The sequence below is a fragment of the Sarcophilus harrisii genome, chromosome 2, assembly GCF_902635505.1.
Source record: "Sarcophilus harrisii chromosome 2, mSarHar1.11, whole genome shotgun sequence".
NCBI classification, from domain to species: Eukaryota; Metazoa; Chordata; class Mammalia; order Dasyuromorphia; family Dasyuridae; genus Sarcophilus; species Sarcophilus harrisii.
The window spans coordinates 373,378,612-373,404,027 of NC_045427.1; the positions used below are offsets into that span (position 1 = coordinate 373,378,612).

A 25,416-nucleotide genomic window follows, 5' to 3' on the forward strand; every position below is an offset into this window, starting at 1 on the left:
CAAGGTTACATACATAGTAAAGAGCAGATCTGGAATCAAACTTGAAATTTCTGAAAACAAAGAAACTATTTTACTTTCTTCAGCAATCAGGAAGATATCTTTCTGGATTCCTTTCCATCACCTGCCATTTGATTACCAAGATTCATTAATCTCTTTTCTATTCTGAACACTTAAATGCTCCCCAACTGCTCTGATTTCTCTTAACACCTGGTCAACCATGACTTCAGCTGTTTAGGCAAGACAGAACCATTTTAGGTCTTCCTGTTGTTTCTCCTTTTGGCCATCTGGAGCAAATGGAGCAGTGAGGTCCAGAGTCAGTACCTGAGAATGCTAGAACCTAGAAGAATCCTGTAGTGATAAGCTTCCTGACTTCCTTATCCTCCTGGCTCCTGAAGCAGCCCTGGCAATAAACTGCCCATTTTAAATAAGTTCAGCTCTACTGACTTTGCTGGGAGGTAAGGTCAACACTTCTCCTCTTCCAACTACCTTCACTTTCTCCATGCCCAGTCCTAGGAAAGGGACAAGGTGATCACTTATTTCCAAGTACCTGTTCTTTCTCACTTTGCAATCAAACTTAAAAACATGGCTACTAGACTCAGCTATGAATGTTTGTCTTTTTGATCTTGTCATTTGAAAATTTCTATAGGGCAGGTTAATGTTAAATTACATCTATTAAAAAAGAAAAAGAACTAGAGTTAAGATTTCAAAAAACCTAAGAACCTTTATGTGTGAGACCCATATTTCTAGATGGCTTGAAGACAAATGATTTGGAGAATAAAAGTCCCCAATGCCCCCACCAAAAAATACCACTGTACAAGAAATTTTTATTTAATTGCATATGTCAGAAGCAACCAATGAACTGCCAACAGTCTTCCCTCCCGAGTCAGGCCAAAGTCCTAGTTGGAGTTGGAGCTGCTTCTCTGCTAAAAGAGAACTTCCTTTCCCTTTTTCCAACTCCTTCTCCTGCTGGTATCAAGGAAGCCAAGCAAACATAGGTCCCTGGAACCCAAACCCTACCAGGTCCCATTCAAAGACAGTTCAAGGTCTAGGACAGTGGGGGATACAGGAACTGATGGGGGAGGAAGAAAATAGTGGATCACAGAGTTGCAGAGAGGCTTGAGATGACCTCATTCTCCTCTGTAGTAGTAGGCTTCTCCTCAGCAGCTTCCCCTGAAGGCAGGCTCCTCCTTTCTGCAATTAACCTTTTCACACCCACCATCCATTGACTGACCTCAGTCACATGATCCACCATCAGTGATCGATGTATGTCATCCGCTCCATCCCAGTTGTGGTTCCTGAGCTCTAAGAGAAGACAGACCCTGAGCATAATACAGTGTTTCCCCTCCACACAAAGACTGTTCCTCTGAATATTTAATAAATGGTCACATTTCTATAGAGCTTTAAGACTTACAAAATGTTTCCAATGAATTTTGAAGTATTATTTTGTAGATGAGGAAATATATTCAGAGAGGTAAAAGGACTTCCTATAGCCTAGATTTGAGCTGGCAAATGTCTTGATTCCAAGCACAGTACTGATTCAATTTATTTCCACTGTATCCTGCTGCCTCCCTAGTAGACAATTCCAGCCTGACTGGCTCAAACCAAAGTTCTTTTGGCCAAAGAGACCGAATGGCAGAATTCAAGGGCATTCTGGGGTTCCCACAATGTGGCTCACCTTGCACCAGTAGTGCCATCCTCTTCCTTACAGGAACTGATAGCTTCTCACTCTTCCACTGTCCTTGAAGCAAGGCTAGGCGTCGGCTGATATCATCAAAGATCTGTTTCTGAGCACAAAGACACTCTTTCCAAGTCAAAGCTTTAATCTGCCTTTTCATCTTCCCTTCACAATACTCCCATTCTGGTCTTTTCTTTTATTCCTACCACACCATCCTACAAATCCCTTTCTTCCCTATGAGTTCAATTTCTCCAGAGAATTATTGTGAGGCACCTTGGACAGAGCAGAAGGGTTTCCCTCTTAAGACAAAGGCAAGGCAATGTGTGTAATGTTTGGAAACACATTACTAGGGTCTGCTGTGTTTCACCTTAAAGAGCACATAACCAAGTATAATTCCAATAGCTGAAAGGGGATAGAAGGAATAGGAGAATAATAGAATTTAGGGTTGAAAGGGACCTTAGTGGTTATCTAGTACGACGTCTAGCATATCTTGTCAATGAAAACACAGTCTCAGAGAGAGGTATTATGATTTATCTAAAGTCACATTAAAGTGGGATTTGAACACAAGTATACTCATTATTCCTAATGTAATATTCTTTTTACAAAAGAATTCTTATCTCATTTTACTTCCAATTTTTTTAAAATTGTGGTTCCTGACCCCCATATGGAGTCTTGTAACTTAAGGTGGGAGTTGTGAAATTATTATTTATTATCAGTAAATGTTTGAATTATACTTTTTTTTTTTTTTAATATACCCATATGCCCAGGGTCACATACAAATTTCTCAGGCGAAAAGGCATAGGGAGTCACTAGTGTAAAAAGTTTTAAGAAGCCTTGACTTATACTCTGCTGCCCAGGTTTAACTTGGCACCTACCCAATCTAGTTCCTTCTTTATAAAAAGTGAAGAGAATTTCACTACTACCTTTTAGGAATGGGGAGAGGGAGATTCAATTTAAGTAAAAGGCAGTAGGGATACACAGATAGATGTTATACAGCCTTGTCCTCAAGAGAGTGGCTTACAATCTTAGCTATTCCCCTAGCTCAACTTCCATGCTGAAACCTGGGCTCCCTGGGGCCTTACCTGTGTATGAGCACGGCAATCCTCCAAAGCCTGTTCCAAGGGTCCCAGCACATCTTCTAGCATGGTTTCACAAGTGACTGAAGAACTGGCGGGTTCCACCCTCAAGGGAGAAGAGTTTCCCCCTAGAGGAGGCCCTGTAGTCTTTGTCAGGAGAGGTGGAGGTCCCACTGGAGGAGTCCCAGTAAAAGGTTCTGAGGTAGGCACTGAGAAAAGGCAAATCAATGTGCTGATAACACTATTGAGCATTATGGTCCTAACTGGTAAGAAACCAGTTTCATTCTCTCACTGCCCCCACCAGGGCCTTTCCTACAAGCCAATGAATATTAATGAAAACCAAAGAATATCCCTCAGCTTTTGCTAGTTAATGGCCCCAAGTCTAGATATCTGGAAGGGGAGGAATAGAGAAGGAAGAAATAGGAAAATTTTTCATTCAGGAGCTAAAGCTGGAATCCTGTACATTTCTCCGTTTAAAACCCCATACGAACAAGAACTACTCAATAAACCAGAAACTATTTTGGGTTTAGGAAGTCTGTATCAATGTCCAAAGACAACAAACCTGAATCTAAATCATTGTAACTTTTTAGCAAGAACTATCCCAAGCGGCAACACAAAGGGATGTCTTCGGGGGAATCAGAGGCCAAAACCTCCTGAATAAAAGAAACACAGGCAATTCTCCCCTAATCAGAATGGAGATTTGGACTGGGCTCACAAGTGCTCACCTTTTGGAGAACCATCCTGGGGAGCTGCAACCCGCTTGGTAAGTGGTGTCCTTTTATGACTGCTCCCCTGGGTCTGCAACCCGTAAGAGAATTGTGGAGGGTCATTCCAGCCTCTGTCCTTGTTTCCTGAGAGGGGAGGCAAAAGTGGAAAGAGGAAAAGATGGAGAAAAAGCAATCATTAAAGTGGGGAGGGGAGGACACAGTAATGAAAAGGAGGAGAAGGGGGGAGGGGGAATGGGAAAAAGAAAGGAACGTGAAAGCATTGAAGACAAAAACAAAAGACATGATGATAACAGGAACGGTAGAAAAAGGAAAGAAAGGGGAGAGGAAGATGAGGCTCCAAGGGAAGAAAGGAAGAAAAGGAAAATGAAAAGATTAGAAGCAAGGGGAGGAAAAAAAGAGGGGGAAGGAGAGGAAAAATCGGGAGGGAAGGGAGGGGGAAGGTGAGGAGGAAAGAGAAGGGGAGCAGAGGAGAGACAATAAAATTGGGAGGGGAGCGTGTGGAAGGGGAAAGAGGAAGGACTGAGAGGAGAAAGGAATCGGAGGGCAAAGAGGGAGAGAGAAGGTCGGGGGAGAAAGTGGAAGGGGAAAGATGGGACCGACCGCAGACATCCCCTGCCCCTCGGCATCCCTAACCACCACGACATATCCTGCCCTCAAGTCCTGTGAGCCCATCCCTCCCTGCCTCACAGCCGGCCCGCCTTCGCCCGAGTCCTCCAGCCCCGGGGCTAAGAGGAGGCTCTAGAGGCGCGGATCCCAGCTCACCCGGCTTCACGTACAGCTCCGCCATCGCCTCACTTCCGCACGGCCAACGAGGCAGCGGCGGGTCACTTCCGGAGGCGGGCCACGCCGCGCTACGCTGCTCCTCATTGGGCCGCGCTCCGCAAGCCCCGCCCACCCGCTCGAACGGGCTGGCCCCGAGGCGGCTGCTTTAGGAGTCCCCACCTCCCTTTTGGATCGGTAGTTGGAGAGTGGAGGCAGAAGTTTCAGGGGGGCGTGTGGGAGGGCCGCTTCCCCGCTTCGGCTCCTCCTTTGGGACCAGTCAGTAAGCACTTAGGAAGTGCCGAGCACGTGCTAAGCGCGGGGGCCGTACATCAGAACGAGGTGGGGCCATCCTGACCTGGAGCCCAGTCTCGGGAGATAAAGAGCAAGCGCACAAATACACAAAAGGCGCTATAGAGAAAAACATTGGCAGCAACCACTGTTACTTGACATTGAGAGCATGAACAGGGAAGACGCTGGCCCTGAGGAGATGCAAAAGGCTTCCTGCAGAGATAGGGGTTCAATTGGGGCTTGAAGAAAGCAGCGGGAGGGAGGAAGTTCCAGGCCCGAGGGTCAGCCAGAGACAATGCCCCTAACCATGCATGGGTCTTGTTCAGACATCCGGCTGAGTCACGGGATCCAAGAGTATTGGGGGAGGTGGGACGTGTGAAGTCTGGAAAAGGTTAGGAGGGGGACGTTCCGTTCTGAAAATGTTGTGCTTGATCCTGGAAGTGACTGGGGCTCACTGGAGTTTTTGCAGTGAGACGTCATGGCCAGGTCTGCACTTTAGGAAAACCACTTTGACAGGGATTGGAGGATGGCTTGTGTGGGGGGCCGCTTGTGACGGGGAGATCCACCTGCAGGCCATCGTGATTGTGAGCTCCTTGAAGGCAGGGGCTGTCTTTTGCCTATTTCTGTCTCCTCAATGTTTCATCACCATGCCCGACTCTTACTAGGCACTTACTGTGGACTGGTAGTCAGCTAATGAAGACTTGTACCAACCTGGTGACCGTATCAGAGGAGGGAAAGGATGGTACTCCAGAGCTGTTGCAAAAACATAACTGACAGTGACAGGCCTCGATGGCTGACTGGACATAGGAGTCAGCGAGAACACAGATGGCCTGTGGACTGGGGAGGGTAGTGGTTCCTTGTATAGCAAGAGGGTAGTCTGGAGGGAATGGAATCTGGAAAGAAGATAATTGAGTTCACTTCTGGATATGTTGCGTTTAAGGTAGCTACATCCAGGTTGAGAAGTCTGAAAGGTAGTTAAGAGATGTGATTCTGAAGGTCAGCAAGGGGGGTGGGCAGGATGATGATCCCAATCCATGGGAGTTGATGAGATCACCGGCCAGAGGAGAGAAAAAGGCCAGGACACACATAGTCCAGTACTTCCTGTCATATAGACAGAGTCTCTATGCCTTAGTGCATCTACAGGAGAAAACACAAAAGGAGTAAATCTTATTTCTGCAGTGTTATGAAGCACTTTCCTCACAAGAGCCCTGCAAAAATAGTAGTACAAGTATTATTATTCTTGTTTTATAGTTGAGGGAGGCAAAAGAGGTGAGAGTTTTTCCAAGTCCCAGAGTTACAGCTATAAGGCAGAGATGTGAGATATGTTTTAGTGAATTCCAGCCTGCAAGAGCAAATATTAAATTTTCAGTGCGAATGTTTATAACTCAGAAATTATCAATGGCTATAAATCAGGGCTTGATTTTTTTTTTTTTTTTTGTTAGCTGTCCACATTAAACTGATTAAACTTAAAATTGTGTCCTGTTTATATTTTCCTTCCAGAGTCCAGTGGTTAAATATTTACCAGTACAATATTGAAGGAGTCTTCCAATTCCCATTTTAGGAGTGCTCTTAATTCTTCTGTGCTGCTGCCTCTCATCTTCCATCACTCTGAGCCAGCTTTCCAGTTTAGAGCAGAGAAGGGAATTTTTGAAATTATTTAGTCCAGGGGAACAACCTGGGGGCCATTATTCTGAGATGGGGAAAAATACATCTTTATTTTCACTAAATATTAATTAAAATTGAAGGATTCCTTCGATGATAAACATAGATAACTAACATTATGCTAAATGGGTCCATTTAAAGGCTAGCCTGCCTTTTTACAGATGAGGAAAATGAGACCAAGAGAAAACAAGTACCTTATTTCACTTGACAAGTACCCCTACACTATGCTGGTATCTGGTCCAAATACTAGAATCAAATTCAGGCTAGTAATGGCAGCTAACTGCAGGTGACATTCCTATAGTTACTCCCCAGCTCAGCTAACTCCAGTGGTCTTAAGGTAAGAATGGTAATGATTAGCACTTATCTAGATTTTTAAGGTTTACTAAGGATTTTACATAACCCTATAAGATAGATACCATTACTAACATTTTGCAGATAAAAGAACTGAGGCTACTTCTACCTAGTCTACTTATTTTATGCCATCCCAATTAAATAACAAAATTTATTGAACTAGGGAAAAAAATCATTTGGAAGAACAAAAGATCAAGAATATCAAAGGAACTATTTAAAAAATAAAAATAAAAAAGCTCTAGCAGTACCAGATCTTAAAATTGATTTATAAAGTAGTAATTCTCAAACTATCTGGTACTGGCTAAGAAACAGAATGGTGGATCAGTGGAAGAATAGATATACAACACACAGTAGCAAATTATTATACTAATCTTGTGTTTGATAAACATAAAGATCTAAGCTTTGGGGATAAGAACTCACTATTTGAAAAAATTGCTGAAAAACTGAAAAGCAGTCTAACAGAACTAAGTACAGATCAACATCTTATACCATTTATCAAGATATAATTAAAATGAATATCTGACCTAGACTGAAGGGAAATATCGTAAGTAAATTTAACGAGCTTACCTATCAAATTTGTGAATAGAAGAATTTATGAAATAAGCAAGAGATAGCACTGTGGGATATAAAATGGATAACTTTGATTAAATTAAAAATACTTTGTACAAATAAAACCAATAGAACCAAGATTAGAAGGAAAGCAGAAAATGGGGGGGGGGGGGGAGAACAATATTCATAGACAGTTTCTAGAATAAAAGCCTATATTGGGAATTATAACCAAGGAGTCATAAAACTGTTTGTATACACTCTTTGACCCAGCAATACCATTATTATTAGGTCTGTTTCCCAAGATGGTCAGGGAAAAAGGAAAAGAATCTATATGTTCTAAAATATTTATTGGGAAGTAGCTGAATAAACTTATGTATGATTGTGATAAAATAAGTGCTGTGCTGTAAGAAATGAGTAGAAAAAAACGAGCAGGTTGATGTTTAGAAAAACATGTTAAATAATACAGTGAAATGAATCAAAAGAACATTATATACAATAACATTGTTCGAAGAGTAACTAGATTATTAAGTTATTCTGAATATGAACATCCATACCAACTATAAAGGACTTATGAAGGAAAATGCTATTCACTTTCAGAGAAAGAACTGATATATGGAATTATCTATTTTATGGTTCCATATATATTTATTTATCAAATATTGGCCTTTGTTGATGTGCTGTTGGGAGGAAAGGAGGAAGATAATCTGGAATTCAAAATGTAACAAAAAAACCTGAAGCTGAAACTGTTAGTCACTCACACAATAGGAGTCTGGCAGGATTCAAATTTCTTTCTGACTTCAGGTCCTACACTCTATTCACTATGCCACCTAGTGGCCCAAGGAAAACTGCAGACTCTCTTTTCAATGTAACAGAACCCAATTTCAATCTTCTTTTCCACCCTATTCTTTCACTCTTCTAACCAAATAATACTATTACTATCCCTAATGTATGACATCCCATTCTCCCAGATCTGCACCCAGGCCAAGACTGCACTTTCTTTACCTCTTTTAATACTTAGTTTCCTTCAAAGTTCAATTTTAATTTTTGCTTTCCAACACGAAGTTTTTGACTCCCCTAGATATCAGTGCTTCTATCCTCATGCCAAAACACCTTATATTTACTTTCTCCATAATATTCATCATCTATTTTTGTACTTATATGTGTACATGTTGTCTGACTCAGAAAACAGTAAGCTCCCTTTAGGATGGGAACTGTTTGACATCCTTTTATTACCAGAACAGTACCTGCAACTTAGTAGGCATTTAATGTTTGATGATTACCCTTAGGGATGTGCCTGATCCCTAGGATTGGCAGGCAGTGATTCTGCTCAAGAGATTTATCTCGGCTGTATGGACCTTACCCCCTGGATATAGTCTCTCCAAATGAGTCATTTATATCTCTTAGCACCAAGCACAGAAACAGACAATCACCCTTTCCTTGGCAGCACAGTCACACTCAATGAGGCCACTCTGAGATTTTATTTGCACTGATTTTGCTAAAAAGTGTTGCTGAGGTAGAGCCAACTGCCCAGAACTGGACAGGGGCAGGGATCATAGGAATCAGGAAGGAAGAGAGGAAATGGGTCTGGGATAGGGGTAGAGGCTGCAGTCAACCCAGAGAAGATTAATAAATATTTTATATAAATCATTAATATATTAATAAAGGACATAGGGATGGGGCAGGCAGGAAGACAAGTCAAGTAAGGAAGACTTTAAAGATCATGGGGGCAGGTGAGAATAGAGAGGTGGTAGGGTGGCTAGTTAGATCCCCAGAATATGAGTGGTGTGAAATTGCTGGCAGGGCTCCCAAAGCCTCCCTTTCCCAATCTTCCCCAGCTCAATTTAGGGCATATGCAATAAAGAGGGTTTCAGTCGGAAGGAATCAAAGAAGGAGAATACACCTCTTTTGCGGGGGGCAGCCCCGGCACCTCCAACTCCACCCTTAAGCAGGGGGAGTGGGAGAGGCAGGGGTCCTCCTGCTGAGTCCATAGAGCTTGTTCGCTTCAGGCGAAGTCGAGCTCGGGCTTGGGTGCCTCGAGCCTTCCCTCGAGCTGCAGAGGCCACAAGACACTTCTGGTACTGTACCTAAGAAAAGGAATGCAATACAATACAGTACAACATAATGTAAATACTTTATTAAGCACCTACTGTATATAGTCCTATGATAGTTAAAGAAAGATATACAAAATTAAGGAAAGGTACCTGCATTCAAGTAGTTTATTATCTAATTGGGGGATAAGAAATCAAATAGATTAGCTATAATAGCAATACTAAATATATTAGAGTTATAAAACCAAAGGTCTGGAAGGAAGGTTGTCACATAGCAAGAAAATCAGGGAAGGATTCCTGGAATATAGGGCTTTTAATATGAATTTTTTAGAGTGGGTAAGATTTCAATATGTGAAGAAAGGGAAGGAAGGACATTTGAAATAGGAAATAACATGAGCAAAGGAAAAGAGCCAGCAGATCAACCACATTGTATGTTTGGAGGATAGAGAATAGTACTCTGACTAGACCATAAAATGCATGAAGGCTGTAAAAGTAGAGTAGACTTTAATGCCAAGGAGAACCCTGAACACTACTTGAGGGTAAGAGGGAGCAACTAAAGCTTTTTGAGGAAAAAATGACATCATCAGGTCTAGACACAAGATTATTCTGGCAGGAATGTAAAGGGCAGATTAGAGCCATCCAAAGATGGCATTCTTTCCCAAAGAATGGATACAGGACAATCTTCGGGGAGACAGTACTGAGGGTTTAATGTAGGGTGTTTACAATATAGAGAAGGAGGAGGTGAATTAAGAGGTGTGGAAATGGAATTAACATGAACAGGATTGGGGCAATAATCTGCTGGGATGTGAGGGAGAGAGGAGTTAAAGATATCCCAGTGATCATAAGGAGTGAAGGAATTCTCCAGGTGAAAAGCATGGAGGGGAACAGGAATCTGAGAAAGAATCAATTTTACAGGATAGTCAGGGGTGGGAAAGGGCAGCTTCATTCTATCTGCCTACTAATAAGCACCTCGAAGCTAACTGTGAGAAAAGAGCTAGTCCAAGGCTGTGTGCCAACTGATGTTTGCTCACTCCTCTATCGCCATATGGGATGCCTAAAGGGCAACAGCCTCAAATGCTAAGGAGGAATCCATGTAGGCCAAGGGGCCCCTAGAGATGAAGAATCTTACCACAGGTAAGGAATGAACTAGTTCTCCAGAAAGCTCCACCTCTCCCTTCCCTCATCCCTAATCAAGCTCCTCCCTCCCCTCAAAGCTCACCATGCATGCAGCCTGAACAGCCTCAGAGAGTGCCCCAGCATGGGGCTGGCACCAGAAGGCAGCACACTGGAACCGTTGGTGACCAAGGTCTGCGATGAGTCCAAAGGTGTGGGGGTCATGGCCAACCCCAATGAAGGTCACATGTCGTACTGGACATTGCCACAGCGGCTCTTCTTCCGCACCCAGTTCTGCCTGTCCCTTTCACCCACCCCCAATGTGCAATCATCAGTGAGGGCTGGCCCCTTACTCAGGACCTCCCCCTCCCGTGAATGCTTTCCCCTCACCCCTGGCCTCCATCCCTGACTCAGTGGTCCTGTCTCAGCACTCCACAAACACTAATGCAAGATCTTGGTTTCTTTCCCTTTCCTCCTGAAACTGGGATCTCCTCCTCCTAGCACTAAACGGTTGCCAATCCCTGTTACCTGGATGGGCAATGCAGTCATGAGTGAGTCAGAGACGCTGAGTATAGTTGGGGCCCAGGAATCATGGTCCCCTTGGGAAGTCAAGGCCCCAATGGCTTCATTCAGCACATCCATCCCTGGGGAGGGGAGAGATACATCATTGCAGCTTTTATCCTGGTCCAAAGCGATGGGAGTCTGGGGGCTTTTGACCTCAGGGAGACTTTTTTAAGGCAAAAATAATGTGGGCCTCTGGCTCACTTTGGGCCCAGAGAAAAAGAGAGTAGGATGACCAAATAAATATAAATCATAGGGCTGGAGAGGGAGGGTCAGGGAGGGTCAGGCCCTAAGGCTTTTATATGGCTAGACCTTACATGGAATCAACAAACACTTCAAGACACACTTCAGAATCTCACATCTTATTTCTAATACCATGTCCATTCCATGCTCCACCTAGCTGGGTCTTAAATTCTATCCCAGCAGTTCCTTACCCATGGCCTTGCTGACTGGCAGGGTCCCAACGTAGAGAGCTTCATACTGCTGGGCAGCCTGGCTCACCGCATCAAGTAGCTCCACTGAGAGGTAAATAAGATCACTGTGGCCTCCTAAAAGTAAGCATTCCTCCCCAGAATATTCAGTGCAAGTGAAGCACTGGAGAGGAAAAGCTCACTACCCCAACTCTCAAGTCTACAAACATGTGGGTAGATTCTGCCACTTATAGGGCTCCTCATTGTGAAACAAAAGCAGAAAAGGATGGACACGAAATAAGGACAAAACTGCTGAGGTTACTTTCCCTCCCATCATAACCTTCCCCCAAGCTACTTCTGCAACTCTACTAAACCTATTTTCATGGCCTCATCCTTATAGTCCCTACCCTTTACCTCATCCTCTGGCTGTACCTTGCCTGGGTAGATCCTCAGGGGAAATGGGGTCCAAGGAACATCGAGGAGGGTCACCACTCATCCCTGCTCTCTCTGACAAGATCTGCAACATAAACACTCTGGGGTCGGGGGTGAGAGATCAGGCAAGGGGAACTCTTCGGACTCATGTTGTCCCCATCCCCCTGTAGTGCCCTCTTACCCTATCCCCTTCAGGGTCCCTCACCTGGGCACATAGCCCATGCAGGGCACTGGCAATGGCCTTGGCTGGGACATCACAGCGAAACACGTGGCATTTCAACATGCAGGTGTCCTTGTCACCCGCCACAAAGGCGAAGTCCCTGTGAGAGGGCAGGGATGGGGATGGGGAGATGAGTGATGGGAGTGAAAAGGAAAGACACTGGGAGGAGGGAAAAGATAGAAGAAAATATATCTAGAAAAAGAGGAGAGAAGTCTTCGGAGTGAAAGGGAATGGAAGGAAGTGAGGAAGGAAATGAGATAGGGCACTTGGCCCTGCCACTCACCTGTCTCTGATCCAGAAGCATGTGAAGAACACAGGGGACAGTCAGACTAGCCCTTTCCTGCTTCATCCCCATCATTCCCAATCTTTCCAGAGGTGGAAGCTCAGTTTACCCTCCCCACCAGGCCCATGCCAAAACAAAGTGAAGCATCAGCCTTCAGCAGGGCCAAATCTGGGAGATGTCTGGGACCAAGGTCCAGCATGGCAAGGTCATGGGTCTGGGGTCTGGAAGGAGTCTAGAATCAAGGTCCGACTTGGCAAGATCAAAGAGTTCATGGGGGGATCAATGTCAGAGAAGTCACTCCTGGGGGAGGGGGATAGTGAATCTTCAGGAAAACCAGTTGTCCAGGAATTTCTCACCGGCCATTGGTACTGCCCACACCCCAGACTCGGATATGCACAAGGGGCTGACAATGGATTAGGCTGTGGTCCAGGGGATTCACCAGACTCATCGTGTCTTTCTTCAGAATCATCAACATGTTCTGACCCTACAGAGTACAGGGGACAGACAAAAAAGGAGTTCCCTTGAACTCAATGAATGAGTTATGGAGGGTTTGGACTCCAAGGGGATACTGAGAATAGCTTCTTGGAAAATAAAAAAGGGAGTTGAATCTAAAGGGCTAAATCCAGAGGCTTGGAAAAGGGAAAAGAAAAAAAATTAGAGAAAGTTCCATGTGCCCCTAGGGTCACAATACTCAAAACCAAAAGGGATTTAGAAGAGATTTAGTCTAAACATGTACTAAGAGTGAGGTAGTAACATGTCCAAGATAATACACACAGAGTAATAGGGACCTGAATCTTTTCAAATGATTTAAAAAACTTGAGTGCTTTGCTGCCTCTAAGCTTGAATGTTTCTAGCAAGTGACCTTATCCAGCCTCTGAATCCTTCTACCCCAAATCACAGAAGAGAATTGACAGAAGGAAACAAATTTAAGAAGCCAAGAGACAGGCTCACCTCACCCCAGGCCCTAGCAGGGGGGCGACTTTGACCTCGGCTCTGTGCCAGCTGTTGAATGCAGTTGTTGACAGCAATGCTGCTTTTTCCAGGTGCCAGGTCCTCCTCGGGCACCTCCACCCAGCCCAGAGAGCGTACTGCAAAGCACTGATAGATAGTAGGGCCAGGTGGGAGAGAGTTAATTGGAGAAGAGGGAATTTAGGAGTTGCAGGAATGAGGAGCAGAAAAGCCAAGATCCTCCTCTACAGATGGCTCCCTGTACCATGTACATGGGGTTTAATGAGGTAAGGTTGTATATACCATTATCATGTATGTGAGAAAACTAAGGTTCAGAAAAGTTAAATGTCTCATCCACTGGCATACAGCAGGTGTCAGCATCATCCTACCAGGTAAATTCATCATCCCCTATGAAAGGAGACCAAAGCATAGCTCAGGATGCCTTTTCAGCTTTGGAAATACAGATCATTATCCTCTTGGTATGTAAAAGCAAGCTCTCCCATGATCCTTCCCTGCCACCCTATGCCTAAAGATCTCTCTGCTCCAGTCTCCAATTCTAAGAGCTCACTAAGGCCTGCTTCCACATTCCCAGGGCATCCCTGATGCTGAAAAAGAGATACTGGTACCCACCACCCTCTACCTTGGAGCCTGGTTCCATGCTTCGGATGTAGGCCTCTTCCCCACACCAAGGCAGAGAAGTCCTGAAATAGAGTAGGGCAAGTGAGAGGAGGCTCTCCATAGGGAAGGACACCAATTCACTTAAAACCCAAAGAGCCCAGAAGAGGAGGCATAATTATAATATGGTAACTCCTGAGCAAGATGACTGACTGGCCATCTAGCCACAAGTCGGATTCCCCAACTGCCCTCTTCTCCCTCCACATCCTTATCCTGATTACCTTCGGTCCAGTGAATTTTCCAAACTAGAGAAGGATCTCCCTTTGGGGGGTCGTAATCCCCATGCCCCTCCTGTGCCCTATGGAGAGGAAGGTCAACTTAAAATCAAATGCGTAGACCAGGGACTCTAGCAGAAGAGTTACTAAGCTCTCCAGCCCCCACCAGACATTATCAGTCCCTTCCCAACCCCTTCATACCGAGTCAGGTGGCACAGAATCCCCAGGTTCCCAGACTGGGCGCTGCCATTGAGTACTGCCACTAGGTACATGCCAGTAGTAGGTGCCAGCAGCATCACGGATTTTCCGCCAACCAGGGGGCAACCCGGGCTCTCCCTCTAGGCTCTGGTCACTCCATAAGTCATCTGTAAGAGCACCATGGTGAAGAGGGTAGCTTCTAGGGTACTCAGACATAATGCAGCCTCAGCCCCTGAGGTCAAAGTCCACTCAGAAAGGGCCTTAGGAATCATCTCCTCCAACTCTCTCATTTTGTAAATAAGGAAAATGAGTCCCAAGGAGCTAATGAGCAAGCAAAATAGGGAATCTTTTTTTCTTTTCTTTTTTTTTTTAATAGGGAATCTTTTTCTTTTTTTAATAAGGAATCATTTTCCTTTTTTTTTTTTAATAGGGAATCTTTTTCTTTTTTTTTTAATAGGGAATCTTTTTTTTTTTTTTAATAGGGAATCTTTTTCTTTTTTTTTAATAGGGAATCTTTTTCTTTTTTTTTTAATAGGGAATCTTTTTCTTTTTTTTTTTAATAGGGAATCTTTTCTTTTTTTTTTTAATAGGGAATCTTTTTTTTTTTTTAATAGGGAATCTTTTTCTTTTTTTTTTTTTAATAGGGAATCTTTTTTTTTTAAATAGGGAATCTTTTTCTTTTTTTTTTTAATAGGGAATCTTTTTCAAAGGTTCTTGATTTAGGGTTTGAATAATTTGTTAATTTTGTGATTTATTACTTAAACAAGCGGCTTCCTTTGCAATCCTACGGTTTTTTTAATTGTTATTTTATGTATATATTTAAAGAAGAAGACCCTTCTAAGACAACATATAGGCTTCACCAGACCGCCAGGCTAGTCCGCGACACAAACAAGGCTAAGAATCCCTGAGCGACCCCCGCCAGTCCTCTTCCCGTCCGGCGCGGACGCTCGCAAGCCCCTCTGCCCGGCTGTGCGCGTCTGCAATGGGAAGCGGTGCCCCACATTGGGTACGGGGTTAGCAGCAGCCTTCCAAGTACGGACCAGCCCTACCCCGAGCTCCGCGGCGGCGTCTGGAACGCGTGCCTCTGGTCCGCTTCAGGGGCTCCCCGAACGGTTGAGGGATAGGACGCCCCACCACTTTAGGGCCCCGGGCGCTGCTCGGAGCCGCTTCCGAGCACACCTCTGCCGCCCTCCCTTCCTCGCCATCCCTGGCTCCCTAGTCCCCCGGGATCTCTCGGGCGGCCCGCCCCGCCCGGACCCCCACGCACCGTCGCAGTTGACCAAGATGATAGCTAACATGTAGTCCTTGCCCAGCATGGCCCCGGCCCCGGCCCCGGCCCGTCCTCCCGGCGGCCCGACCTCGGGGATGCGCCTCCTGCAAGCCCGGCCCCTCTGCGCCACTGAGCGGGGCTCGAGCCGCACAAACACGGGGCGGAGTCGGGGCCGGGGCCGGGTCGCGGTGAGCTCAGGCTAGCGGGAGCGCGACGTCCGCAACCGCGCACGTGCGCAGGCGCGAGGGAGCGGAAGGGGGGGGGGGTCCCCGCGGGCAGGTGCGTGCACATGTGCGTGCGTGTGCACGCGGGCCCCGCCTTCGGTCCGCGGCAGCGCTTCGTCCAAATCAGACCGGCTCTCCGTCGTGGAGCGCGCGCGCGCCTGTGCGTGGCCTTAGGGCCCTGGCGTGTACATGCGGCCCTCGCGGGCCCAGCCTAAGCCTCAGCCGCCCCACCCCGGGCGCTGGCGCGCCGCGCAAAGATGCCGAATCTGGGCGTTCGCCGCGAGACCGACCCCCTCGCGGCCCGCCTCGCCGGCGCCCCCGGAACTCGCGAAGTGCGGGGGCGTGGCCGCGGCTGCGCACTGAGCGCCCCGAGGGAAAATGGCGGATGACAAGGTGAGTGTGCGTGCGAGCGTGGGGCCGTAGGGAGCAAGGGTGTCTCTCCCCCTGCGCTCACGCTGTTCGGGTGTCGCACCCACTGTCTCAGCTTTGCAAGCTCCCGCCCCGCGGAGGAGCCGTCACCCGGGAGTTCCGGACACTCGGAATCCGATTGTAGCCCCTGACATTTAAACTCGCTCTGTGGCCCGAGCGAGTCACTTCCCCTTCCTGGGCCTCGGTCTCCCCGTTTGTAAAGTCCCGGGTCGGACTCCCGCACCTCCAAGCACCTGCGTCCCCAGCCATTCTCCCGCAGCAGAACTCAAATGGGAAGGAAACGCTTTCCGATCGTACCCCTCCCACTCCCATTCATTGTTCAGAGGGCAAAGACGTGGGGAGGGAGGAGAAAGGGACCGCGGCAGGGAAAGTCTCCTGCACGACCGTCATTGTGGCCGTCGTTCCCCTTCTGGTGCAATTATGAGAAGGTTCTTAGACTCCCCAGGGAGCCCGTTCAGCTTCCCTCATGTCCTCTGTGTCAAGCTCAGTTTGAAGCACACCCGGGTATGATGATAGTTCTCTTTTTATTGTGTGGGAGGATTCAGTCTTCTTATCCGTTTCTTCTTGTTCTCTGTGCAACTTGTCTCCCTAGAGTGTTCCTTGATTTGTCTGATTTGTTTTTGTGCACCGCATTCCTTGAGTAATTAATTACCGATGGAATCAAACAGATGTCTTCATGTAAAATAAAGCTGATTTTCACCATTCAGTAAAAAAATGAAAAAATAAATAAAGTGTATCTGGGAAGCGTTTAGCCTGAAGGGAACAGATTGCCCAGACTGAGGCGGTTTGATTCAAAGCCCTTAGATCCTACTAGTCCGGAAAGTTCAAAGTTCTCCATACTCCTAAGTATCTGTTACTCTCCTGAGGAACGGCACTCCTTGCCAATATTGTCTTTCAACTCTGGGCACAATTCTTTAAATTTCAGGTTTAGAGCTGAAGGATTTGGACAAGAAAGAATTCTGTTTTACCTAAATAACCAAATTCAGTTATCTATCTACAGAAAGGCTCGAATCTGACTAATTTGTATGGAAAATACATTCTCATCTATTAATTCACAAGGAAATCCCTTGGGAGCTAAAGGTTTGAGGCTCCTGCTTTGGGGACATTCTTGGTGATATTTTGGAGTTGCCAGTGCTAGGCCAAGGTAAGGATGGTGAGAGAAGGTTCCAGAAAGTAGACCTTAGAAAGCAAAAGAAATATTCTGAGACAATCATGATTTACCACTTCTTTAGTTCTCCTTGTTTGTTCTTGAACTTTGGTAGACGTTGAAGAAGGGCGAGGGGGAACAGAGTACAGAGGACTTAGTCAGACTATCCTGTAAATAGCTGCTCTCTTGCCCTAGGACTCCATGCCAAAGGTGAAAGACCTGGCATTCCTAAAGAATCAGCTGGAACATCTGCAGCGGCGACTAGAGGAGGAGGTCAAGACAGGTGTGGAACAGGTAATCGATAAGCTTGGCACGAAGGCATAAAGATACTCACATATTTCCTACCTGATACCACTTAGTAGTTGGTAACCCTGATGTTTGGTACTTCTCTAGATCATATTCTCCCTCCTTCTCATGTCTGCCTGCAGTTTTATAATGGAGTATAGGCAAGAACCCTGTGAGCTACAGAAAAGGAATTGTGGCATGGAAGACTAAATTACTAAAAAACAAAGGCTTAAAATGGTAAACCACCAGGAGATTGACTAGTATTCTTCTGAGGTTTTCTGACCAAACAAACTTGAGAAAATATCTCTATGTATTTCCTAAGTTCTTGGCAGGAAAGGGAGGCAGAGAGTTTTTAGCCTCATTGTTAAGGCATGTATTACATTTTGATTTTCCATGCTCCCTGTCTCTGATTTTCTTGCAGGAAGGCTCGTTCCTGTCATCTCCTTTTCTCAAGGGTTTCCTGGCTGGCTATGTAGTTGCCAAGTTAAGAGCATCTGCAGTAATGGGCTTCGCAGTTGGTTTATGCACCGGCATCTATGCAGCACAGTCTTATGCTGTCCCCAACGTCGAGAAGACCTTGCAGGATTATCTCCGATCCCTTCGGAAGGGACCTGACTAGTGTACCTTCAGCACTCCTCCCTCCAGGTCATCTTTAGGAGGTCTCTCTTGAGGAAGACTTGGAATCTGGGTCAGCATGGATAGGCAGCACACCTGACTATATAGTTATCAAGGATAGAGTCAGGCTGTCTTGCCCTATATCCAGCTTCCCCAGGATTTTAATTGCCTCAGCTGCTCCAGACCACAGATGTTTTCTCCTTGTCCTATACCTGTATCCTTCCTTCTTCCCACCAGCATCTGTGCTTCTAAACTGTGCGTATGTTCAAACCTTCTTCTTCCGCTACTGATTATCCTATGGCATACTTTGTTCCTTATCAATTTGATAACGTAGGAGCTGGCTCCATCACTCAATTTTACCAGATGGACTGTAGACTTCCCCCCCACTCTTATTCTTGCCATTACTTACCTACCTAAAGGCCTAGGTTGGTAGAGTGGGGATGAATGTGGAAGAAGGGGGCATACCGGGCATAGGGCGCCCAAGCCAGGCCCGATGGGTGCTTATGCTCCTCCTGTCCACGACCATGTATGGTGCCCACGCCCCACTGTTGGCCTTGTGTCGAATAGATGGCCGTGTCCCTTTCCGCCCCTCTTCAGCTGTGCTTTGGACGGAACTGACCAAATTACTGCTATCAGCATTCTCCTTGATGGCCCGGCGGCAGCCCAGACTGTGGGACACTCTCCCGTGGCGCCAGGCTGCCCCTTTTGCACTCTCTGCACTGCTCTACGGTGCCAACAATAACCTCGTCATTCATCTGCAGCGGTACATGGATCCCAGCACCTACCAAGTGATGAGCAACCTCAAGATTGGCAGCACAGCTCTCCTTTACTGCCTCTGCCTGAACCGCCGTCTCTCTGCCAGACAGGGGCTGGCCCTGCTGCTGCTGACTGGTGCCGGAGCCTGTTATGCCGCCGCAGGCCTCCAGGATCCGCAAGGCCTCCTCCCACCCCCGCCAGCTGCGGCCATGCCCCTCCATGTGACCCCCCTGGGGCTGCTGCTGCTGCTCCTCTACTGCCTCATCTCGGGACTCTCCTCAGTCTACACTGAGCTGCTCATGAAGAGGCAGCGCCTGCCCCTGGCCTTGCAGAACCTGTTCCTGTATTCCTTTGGGGTACTTATGAACTTGGGGCTCTATGTGGGAGGTGGGCCAGGCCCCGGGCTCCTAGAAGGCTTCTCAGCCTGGGCAGCATTGGTGGTTCTGAGCCAGGCCCTCAATGGACTGCTCATGTCAGCCATCATGAAGCATGGGAGCAGCATCACCCGGCTCTTTGTCGTCTCCTCTTCCCTGATTGTCAATGCTGTGCTCTCAGCTACCCTGCTTCACCTCCAGCTCACGGCTGCCTTCTTCCTGGCCCTCCTGCTTATTGGACTGGCTGTACATCTCTATTATGGAGGCCGGTAGAGCCAGAGGGCCTGCCCTCTGCAGCTACTTGGCCCTCCAGTGCTATTAATGCAGGCTCAGTATTACTGTGGTCAACATTGTCCTTTCCAGTAACAGGGACTCACCTCTTGGAGAAGGTGCTTCTCTTCTTCCTTGTTGGAGTTGGAAGGCCCATCAGAATGGGGGCCGCAGGGGGAGAGAGGAGGTGTTAGCTTTAGGAGCGATTCTAGTCTTATCTTATCCTCTTTCTACCTATCTGCTGACTCTTAAATGACTGCACGTCTTCCTTCTCTAGTGGCTTTAGCCTGCTATTTCCTCCTGCTAGTCCCAGCCAGAAACCCTGATAGAAGTGCCTTTGAGAGGAGAGGGCTGCAGTCAGATCCAGGGAATTCCCTGGTAGAAGGAAGAGGCCTGAAGCAGAACTGAGTTTTTGCTATGGAAACACTATTGTTGGCTTAAATTTGTCCCCCAGGTTCTGATGACTCCTGTCTGCTCCCTTCATTGTATAGAGCAAAGGGGAATCAGTTAGGGATTCTGTCTCTATCAGCTGCTGCCTGGAAGATCTGAGGCTTAGCTCTCACTGTATCAGTCCTAATGTCCCAAGCAGTGAGCTACTCTTCTCTTCACTCCATCCCTCCTGCCCTGGTCATTTAAACTCCAGCCTGGATTACTGAGATGTGAGCTCTGGAAACTAGCCAGAGTTAGGCAACAGAAAGTCTTTTCCTGTTTTGAGTATGAGTATTTTGTTCCCATAGGTAATACTTGCTTTTCTAATATGTCTCTTGTCTAGACTAGAAATGGGCTTATTCTAAGTCTTTTTCCACTTTATTCACTCAGACCCTACAGCAATCACCAAAAAGCCAAAATGTTGGAGGCAACTTTGACCTCCTGTGTCCCATCCCAATCTTTCTGAAAAGTTCTGCCAGTGCCACAGTCCATATTGTCTGGCAACTCTTATCAATCGGGTGTGTCTCTTCCCTCTCCCCCCACCGGCTCCCACACCCAATAACCTCCTGTAATTACAGAGGGAAACTCAACTCTTCCCCTCTATGCTGCTGATCTTCCAGAGTCATGACTGAGTCTCCTTTATCAAACCAGAGATGAGCATCACAGGTTCAGAAGAAATGGTACTTGCCCTCTCTTATGGCCCATATGCTTTTGTTGCAGTCTGGAGGGCTCTCATCAGCTCTGTTGCTCTATACTCCTGGATTCTGCTCTTGCCAGGAAATCTTGGCCCTCAGTTTGGCCACTTTTCCTATGATATTCCCTTAATTCCTAGTAAGCCAGAAACTCCTTTTCAGGAGTATTTAGACTAGGGCATGTAGGATTTTTCTATAGCTCAAATCAGTGTCTCCTTCATTGTATAAGCAATAAGGTCTCAATAAAATGTATTTGGGAGTAGGGATTTCCCTACCATCTGCCGTGCTGTCTGAGTCTTGTGTCCTCTGTAAACTGAAACCATCCCTGATTCTAATTGAGTTTTTTGCTGCTGCTGAGTTGAAGATCTTGGAGAGTCTCACATATATCTTGGAAGGTAAGTTAATGGTGTTAGGTGTCATGTTTCAGGTACCATGAGGTCATTGAGTGCCAGAGTGGTTTGTGCTTTCATTGAGTTTTAAAACAAGAATGAGTCAGGAGAGTAGGACCCCCAAGCCTAGGTCTTTTCATACTATAAATTCCAGTGGAAAATGAAAACAAAAAACAAATTTAAATCATGCAGCTCTCCACCCAATGCAATCTGGCTTCTAATCATCATCAGTAAAATAATTTCCTCAAAGATTGCCCATAATTAAAATAGCTAAATCAAATGAACTTTTCTATATTCTAATCCTTTGATCTCTGTCACTTTTAATATTGTTGATATTGCTCTCTTGGATAGTAATCCCTTTATATACTTCTAGGGTCATCTTTCTTCTGTTTTTCCTGTACAGTTTCTTGTATATAGCTGAATTTTCTTCCATCTCTTGCCTCCTTAAAATGGATACTATCCTAGACCTATATCTCCACTCCCACTCTATAATTTCTCCCTTGTCAGTTTCATCAGTTCCCACAGATTTCAAACATCTTTTTGCATGTGATTCTCAGTGAAACCCGAATCTATCTACTGGATGTTTGTAGTACATTTCCCCACTTACCTGCTGAACATTTGGATATCCATTTGACTGCAAATTTAAATTGTCCAAAATACCTGAAATCTTCCCTTCTACCACTCCTCTCCTCCACAACCAACACTTAGAGATATATAACCTCAGAAAACATCTTTGTTCTCTCATCACCATCTCCCTTATACATTCACATTCACTGACTTTTATGCAGTCTATTTCTATATCATTTCTCATGTTCATCCCTTTCTCTCCCCTGACTCAGAAAAAACAGATTCCCTATCTCCTAACTATGCTATTTCCTGACTCCATTTTCAATTTGGTGCTCTTCAGAGAGCAAATTTGTTATGTGCCTGGCTATCTCTCTGTAATGGAACATGCTAATCTACATTTGTACAAAGAATTTGCTCACTGCAATTTCCTTGTATCAGGGAACTTGAAGGTCTAGGTCAAAAAGTAATTTTTACTGGGTGAAGATACAAATTATCCCTTTTCTTAAGGATCTTAAATTTCATTGGTGGCTATAACAGACAGACATATATGTATCTGAAATACTTTTTTTTCTTGGAAGTTGGACTTTTTTTTATCTTTTGTGAGGCAATTAGGGTTAAGTGACTTGCCCAGGGTCACACAGTAAGTTTTAAGTGTTTGAAAACAGATTTGAACTCAGGTCCTTCTGACTCCAGAGCTGGTGTTCTATCCCCTGAGCTATCTTAACTGCTCCTGAAAGTGGGACTCTTAAGAGGCAGAGGTGACGAAGACGAACTTCCGGCATGAGTGATGGCGTATGCAAAGACATGCAGATAGAAAGTGAAATGTTTTATACAGGGGACAGCACATAGACCAGTCTGGCTGGAATAAAAGGTGCATGTTGGGAAGTACTAATTAAAAATCAGACTGGGAATGTAAATTGTAATCAAATTGCTATTAGAGTATTTATCCTACGTCTATAAAGAAGCTTGGAAGTCTCTGCCAAGATAAAGCCAGGAACTATATGAACACAATTACAAAACACTTTACACAAAGTTTGAACTAAATAATTGAAAAAAATATCAAGTGCTCATGGATAGGCTGAGCTAATATAATAAACATGACAATTCTATCTAAATTTACTTATTCAGTGCCATACCAATCAAATTGCCATGAAATTATAGAGTCAAAAAAATTACAAAACTTATCTAGAAGAAGAAAAGGTCAAGAATTTCAAGGAAATAATTGAAAAAAAATTGCAAAGGTGGCTGTGCCAAACCTAAAACTATATTATAAAACAGTGGTCATCAAAACCATTTGGTACTGGCTAAGATATAGAGTAGTGGAAGAATGGAATACATTAGTTTCATAAGAAACAATAGTCAATTAACAATAGTAATCTAATGTTTAATAAGTCTAAAGACTCCAGCTTTCAGGATAAGAACTCACTATTTGACAAAAATTGCTGGGAAAATTGGAAAATAGTATGGCAGAAACTTAAGTATTGATCAAGACCTAACACTCTGTACCAAGATAAAGTCAAAATGGGTTCACAATTTAGACACAAAGGATGATAGTATGAGCAAATTAGAAGAATAAGTGATAGTTCATCTCTTAGATCTGTGGAGAAGGAAGGAATTTATGCCAAAGAGGAACTAGAGAACATTATGAAATGCAAAATGGATAGTTTGGGTTATATTACATTTCAAAGTTTTTGTACAAAATCAATGCAGACAAGATTAGAAGGGAAGCAGAAAATTGGAGGGAGGGGAAGGAATTACATCCAAGAGTTGATAAAGGTTTCATTTCTAAAATATACAGAGAATTGACTCAAATTTATAAGAACATAAGCTATTCTCCAATTGATAAATGGTCAAAGAATATGAACAATTTTCAGATGAAATTAAAATCATATCTAGTCATGAAAAAATGCTCCAAATCACTATTGATTAGAAAAATGCAAATTAAAATAACTGAGGTACCACTTCATACTTCTCAGATTGGCTAAGATGACAGGAAAGGATAATGATAAATATTGGATACTAGGAAAACTGGAACACTAATGCATTATTGGTGGAGTTGTGATTTGATACAACAATTCTGCAGAGCAACTTGGAACTATGCCCAAAGAGCTATAAAACTATATTCCCTTTGATCCAGCAGTGTCTCTGTTGAGTTTAATCCCAGAGATCATAAAAAAGGAAAAAGGACCCACATGTGCAAAAATGTTTGTAACCAGCTATTTTTGTAGTGGCAAGACAATGGAAACTGAATGGATGCCCATCAGTTGGAGAATGTCTGAATAAGTTATGGTATATAAATGTAATAGAATATTATTGTCCTATAAGAAACAATCAGCAAGTTGATTAGAGAAAAGCCTGCAGACTTCCATGAAATGATGCTAAGTGAAGTGAATAGAACCAAGAAAACACATTATACACATTATACAAAGTATATAAAAACATTATACAAAGTATACAAAAACATACACAGCAACAAGATTATGTAAAGATAATTTACTTTTCAACAATGAGTCATTTAAGGCAATTCCAATAGACTTGTAATGGAAGGAGCCATCTGTTGCATCAAAACATACTATTTTCACTTTTTTTGTTGTTTGTTTCTTTGTTGTTTGTTTGCTTGCTTTTTTTTCCTGTTTTTTTTTTTCAACTTTTGATCTGATTTTTCCTGTGCAGCATGACGGAAATGGAAATATGTTTAGAAGAATTACACATGTTTAAGCTAAATTGGATTGTTTGCTGTCTGAGGGAATGGGTAGAGGAGGGAGGAAGAAAAATTTGAAATGCAAAGTTTTGCAAAAGGGAATATTGAAAACTATTTTTGCATGTATTTAGAAAAATAAAAAAGATATTTTTAAACAATGGATATAAAGAAACTTGTGCGTTGGCTGGTGGATGAAGGAAAGATTGGAGAAAAGATTTGAAGCAGGTAGTCTAATTAGGAAACTATTGTATTTGTTTGGGTAAGATGATAGGAACAGAACAAAGCTTGTGAGAGAGACAAAGGCAATATATGTGGAACTGCTTGCAAACAGATTAATAGAATGTGGGGGAGAGGAAAGTGAAGAGTAAAGTGTGACAAGTTTTGAACCTGGGAGACTTGAAGGACAGCAGTGCTCTCAACAGATAGAGGGCAGTTAAGAAGATGGGTGAGTGTTGGGGGAAAGATAATTTTGATTTTAGATATGCTGAATTTGAGATGCCTGTGGTACAAGCTAGATAGAGATGCCCATCAGGTATGGCTATGGGATTGGGGCTTTAGTAGTTTCAACTACTAGGTTAGATATGTGAATCAGAGACATATGCATGGGGGTAAGATGGCATGGGGAACAATACCTACTATATGCAATGCACTGTGCTAAGTGCTTTACAAATACCTCATTTAATCTTCACAACAATTTTGTGAGGTAAGTCCTATTACTATTTCCATTTTACAGTTGCAGAAACTGAAGCAGACAGATTAAGTGACTTGTCCAGGTTACACTGGATGAATTGAACGTCACATCTGAACCCAAGTCTTCCTTACTCCAAGCTCAGTGCTCTGTCCACTGTGTGTCCTAACTGTCTCTGCCTATTTAAACAGGATAATAATTGAACCCATAGGAGAAGGAGCTGTCAGAGTACAGGAAGAGAAGACTAAGCAAAGGCTGCTGACTGAACAATTAGGATACTATTGGTAATCTAAAACAAAACAAAACAAAACAATTTCAGCTGAACTATGAGAGCTGAAGCCAGATTTCAAGGATTTTCAAAATTCTATCTTCCCTCTAAGCTCAGC

At 44.5% G+C, this 25,416-nt stretch overlaps 4 protein-coding genes across 5 annotated transcripts; 2 read left to right on the forward strand and 2 right to left on the reverse strand.

Annotated features, from left to right (window-relative positions):
- Positions 1 to 804: 804 nt before the first annotated feature.
- Positions 805 to 4,524, reverse strand: SRA1 (steroid receptor RNA activator 1). Its single transcript, XM_003756608.4, is given in 6 exon segments — positions 805 to 1,302; positions 1,676 to 1,784; positions 2,758 to 2,960; positions 3,477 to 3,602; positions 4,242 to 4,295; positions 4,298 to 4,524. Coding segments are annotated over 6 exon segments (747 nt in total). The 5' UTR covers positions 4,347 to 4,524; the 3' UTR covers positions 805 to 1,096.
- Positions 4,525 to 8,550: 4,026 nt separating this feature from the next.
- Positions 8,551 to 15,770, reverse strand: APBB3 (amyloid beta precursor protein binding family B member 3). Of its 2 annotated transcripts, XM_031953400.1 has the most exons (13): positions 15,462 to 15,510; positions 14,198 to 14,361; positions 14,003 to 14,079; positions 13,747 to 13,807; positions 13,110 to 13,256; positions 12,515 to 12,642; positions 12,159 to 12,164; positions 11,861 to 11,975; positions 11,656 to 11,740; positions 11,248 to 11,331; positions 10,781 to 10,896; positions 10,359 to 10,556; positions 8,551 to 9,175 (listed from the first exon to the last, which is right to left on the reverse strand). In XM_031953400.1, exons 1-13 carry the CDS (start codon positions 15,508 to 15,510, stop codon positions 8,933 to 8,935), a joined length of 1,473 nt encoding a protein of 490 aa, XP_031809260.1. In that variant the 3' UTR covers positions 8,551 to 8,932. The 2 variants fall into 2 exon arrangements, with proteins under 2 accessions (XP_031809260.1, XP_031809261.1); XM_031953401.1 differs by lacking the exon at positions 13,110 to 13,256 and having other exon boundaries at positions 15,462 to 15,770.
- Positions 15,771 to 15,983: 213 nt separating this feature from the next.
- On the forward strand, positions 15,984 to 18,341 carry LOC111721155 (SLC35A4 upstream open reading frame protein). The gene is made up of 3 exons (XM_023505036.2): positions 15,984 to 16,081; positions 17,460 to 17,558; positions 17,971 to 18,341. The coding sequence occupies exons 1-3, from the start codon at positions 16,067 to 16,069 to the stop codon at positions 18,166 to 18,168; spliced, it is 312 nt and encodes a 103-aa protein (XP_023360804.1). The 5' UTR covers positions 15,984 to 16,066; the 3' UTR covers positions 18,169 to 18,341.
- A 229-nt stretch (positions 18,342 to 18,570) lies between these two features.
- SLC35A4 (solute carrier family 35 member A4) lies at positions 18,571 to 20,972 on the forward strand. Its single transcript, XM_003756614.4, has one exon. It carries the CDS (start codon positions 18,605 to 18,607, stop codon positions 19,565 to 19,567), a length of 963 nt encoding a protein of 320 aa, XP_003756662.1. The 5' UTR covers positions 18,571 to 18,604; the 3' UTR covers positions 19,568 to 20,972.
- Positions 20,973 to 25,416: the final 4,444 nt, after the last annotated feature.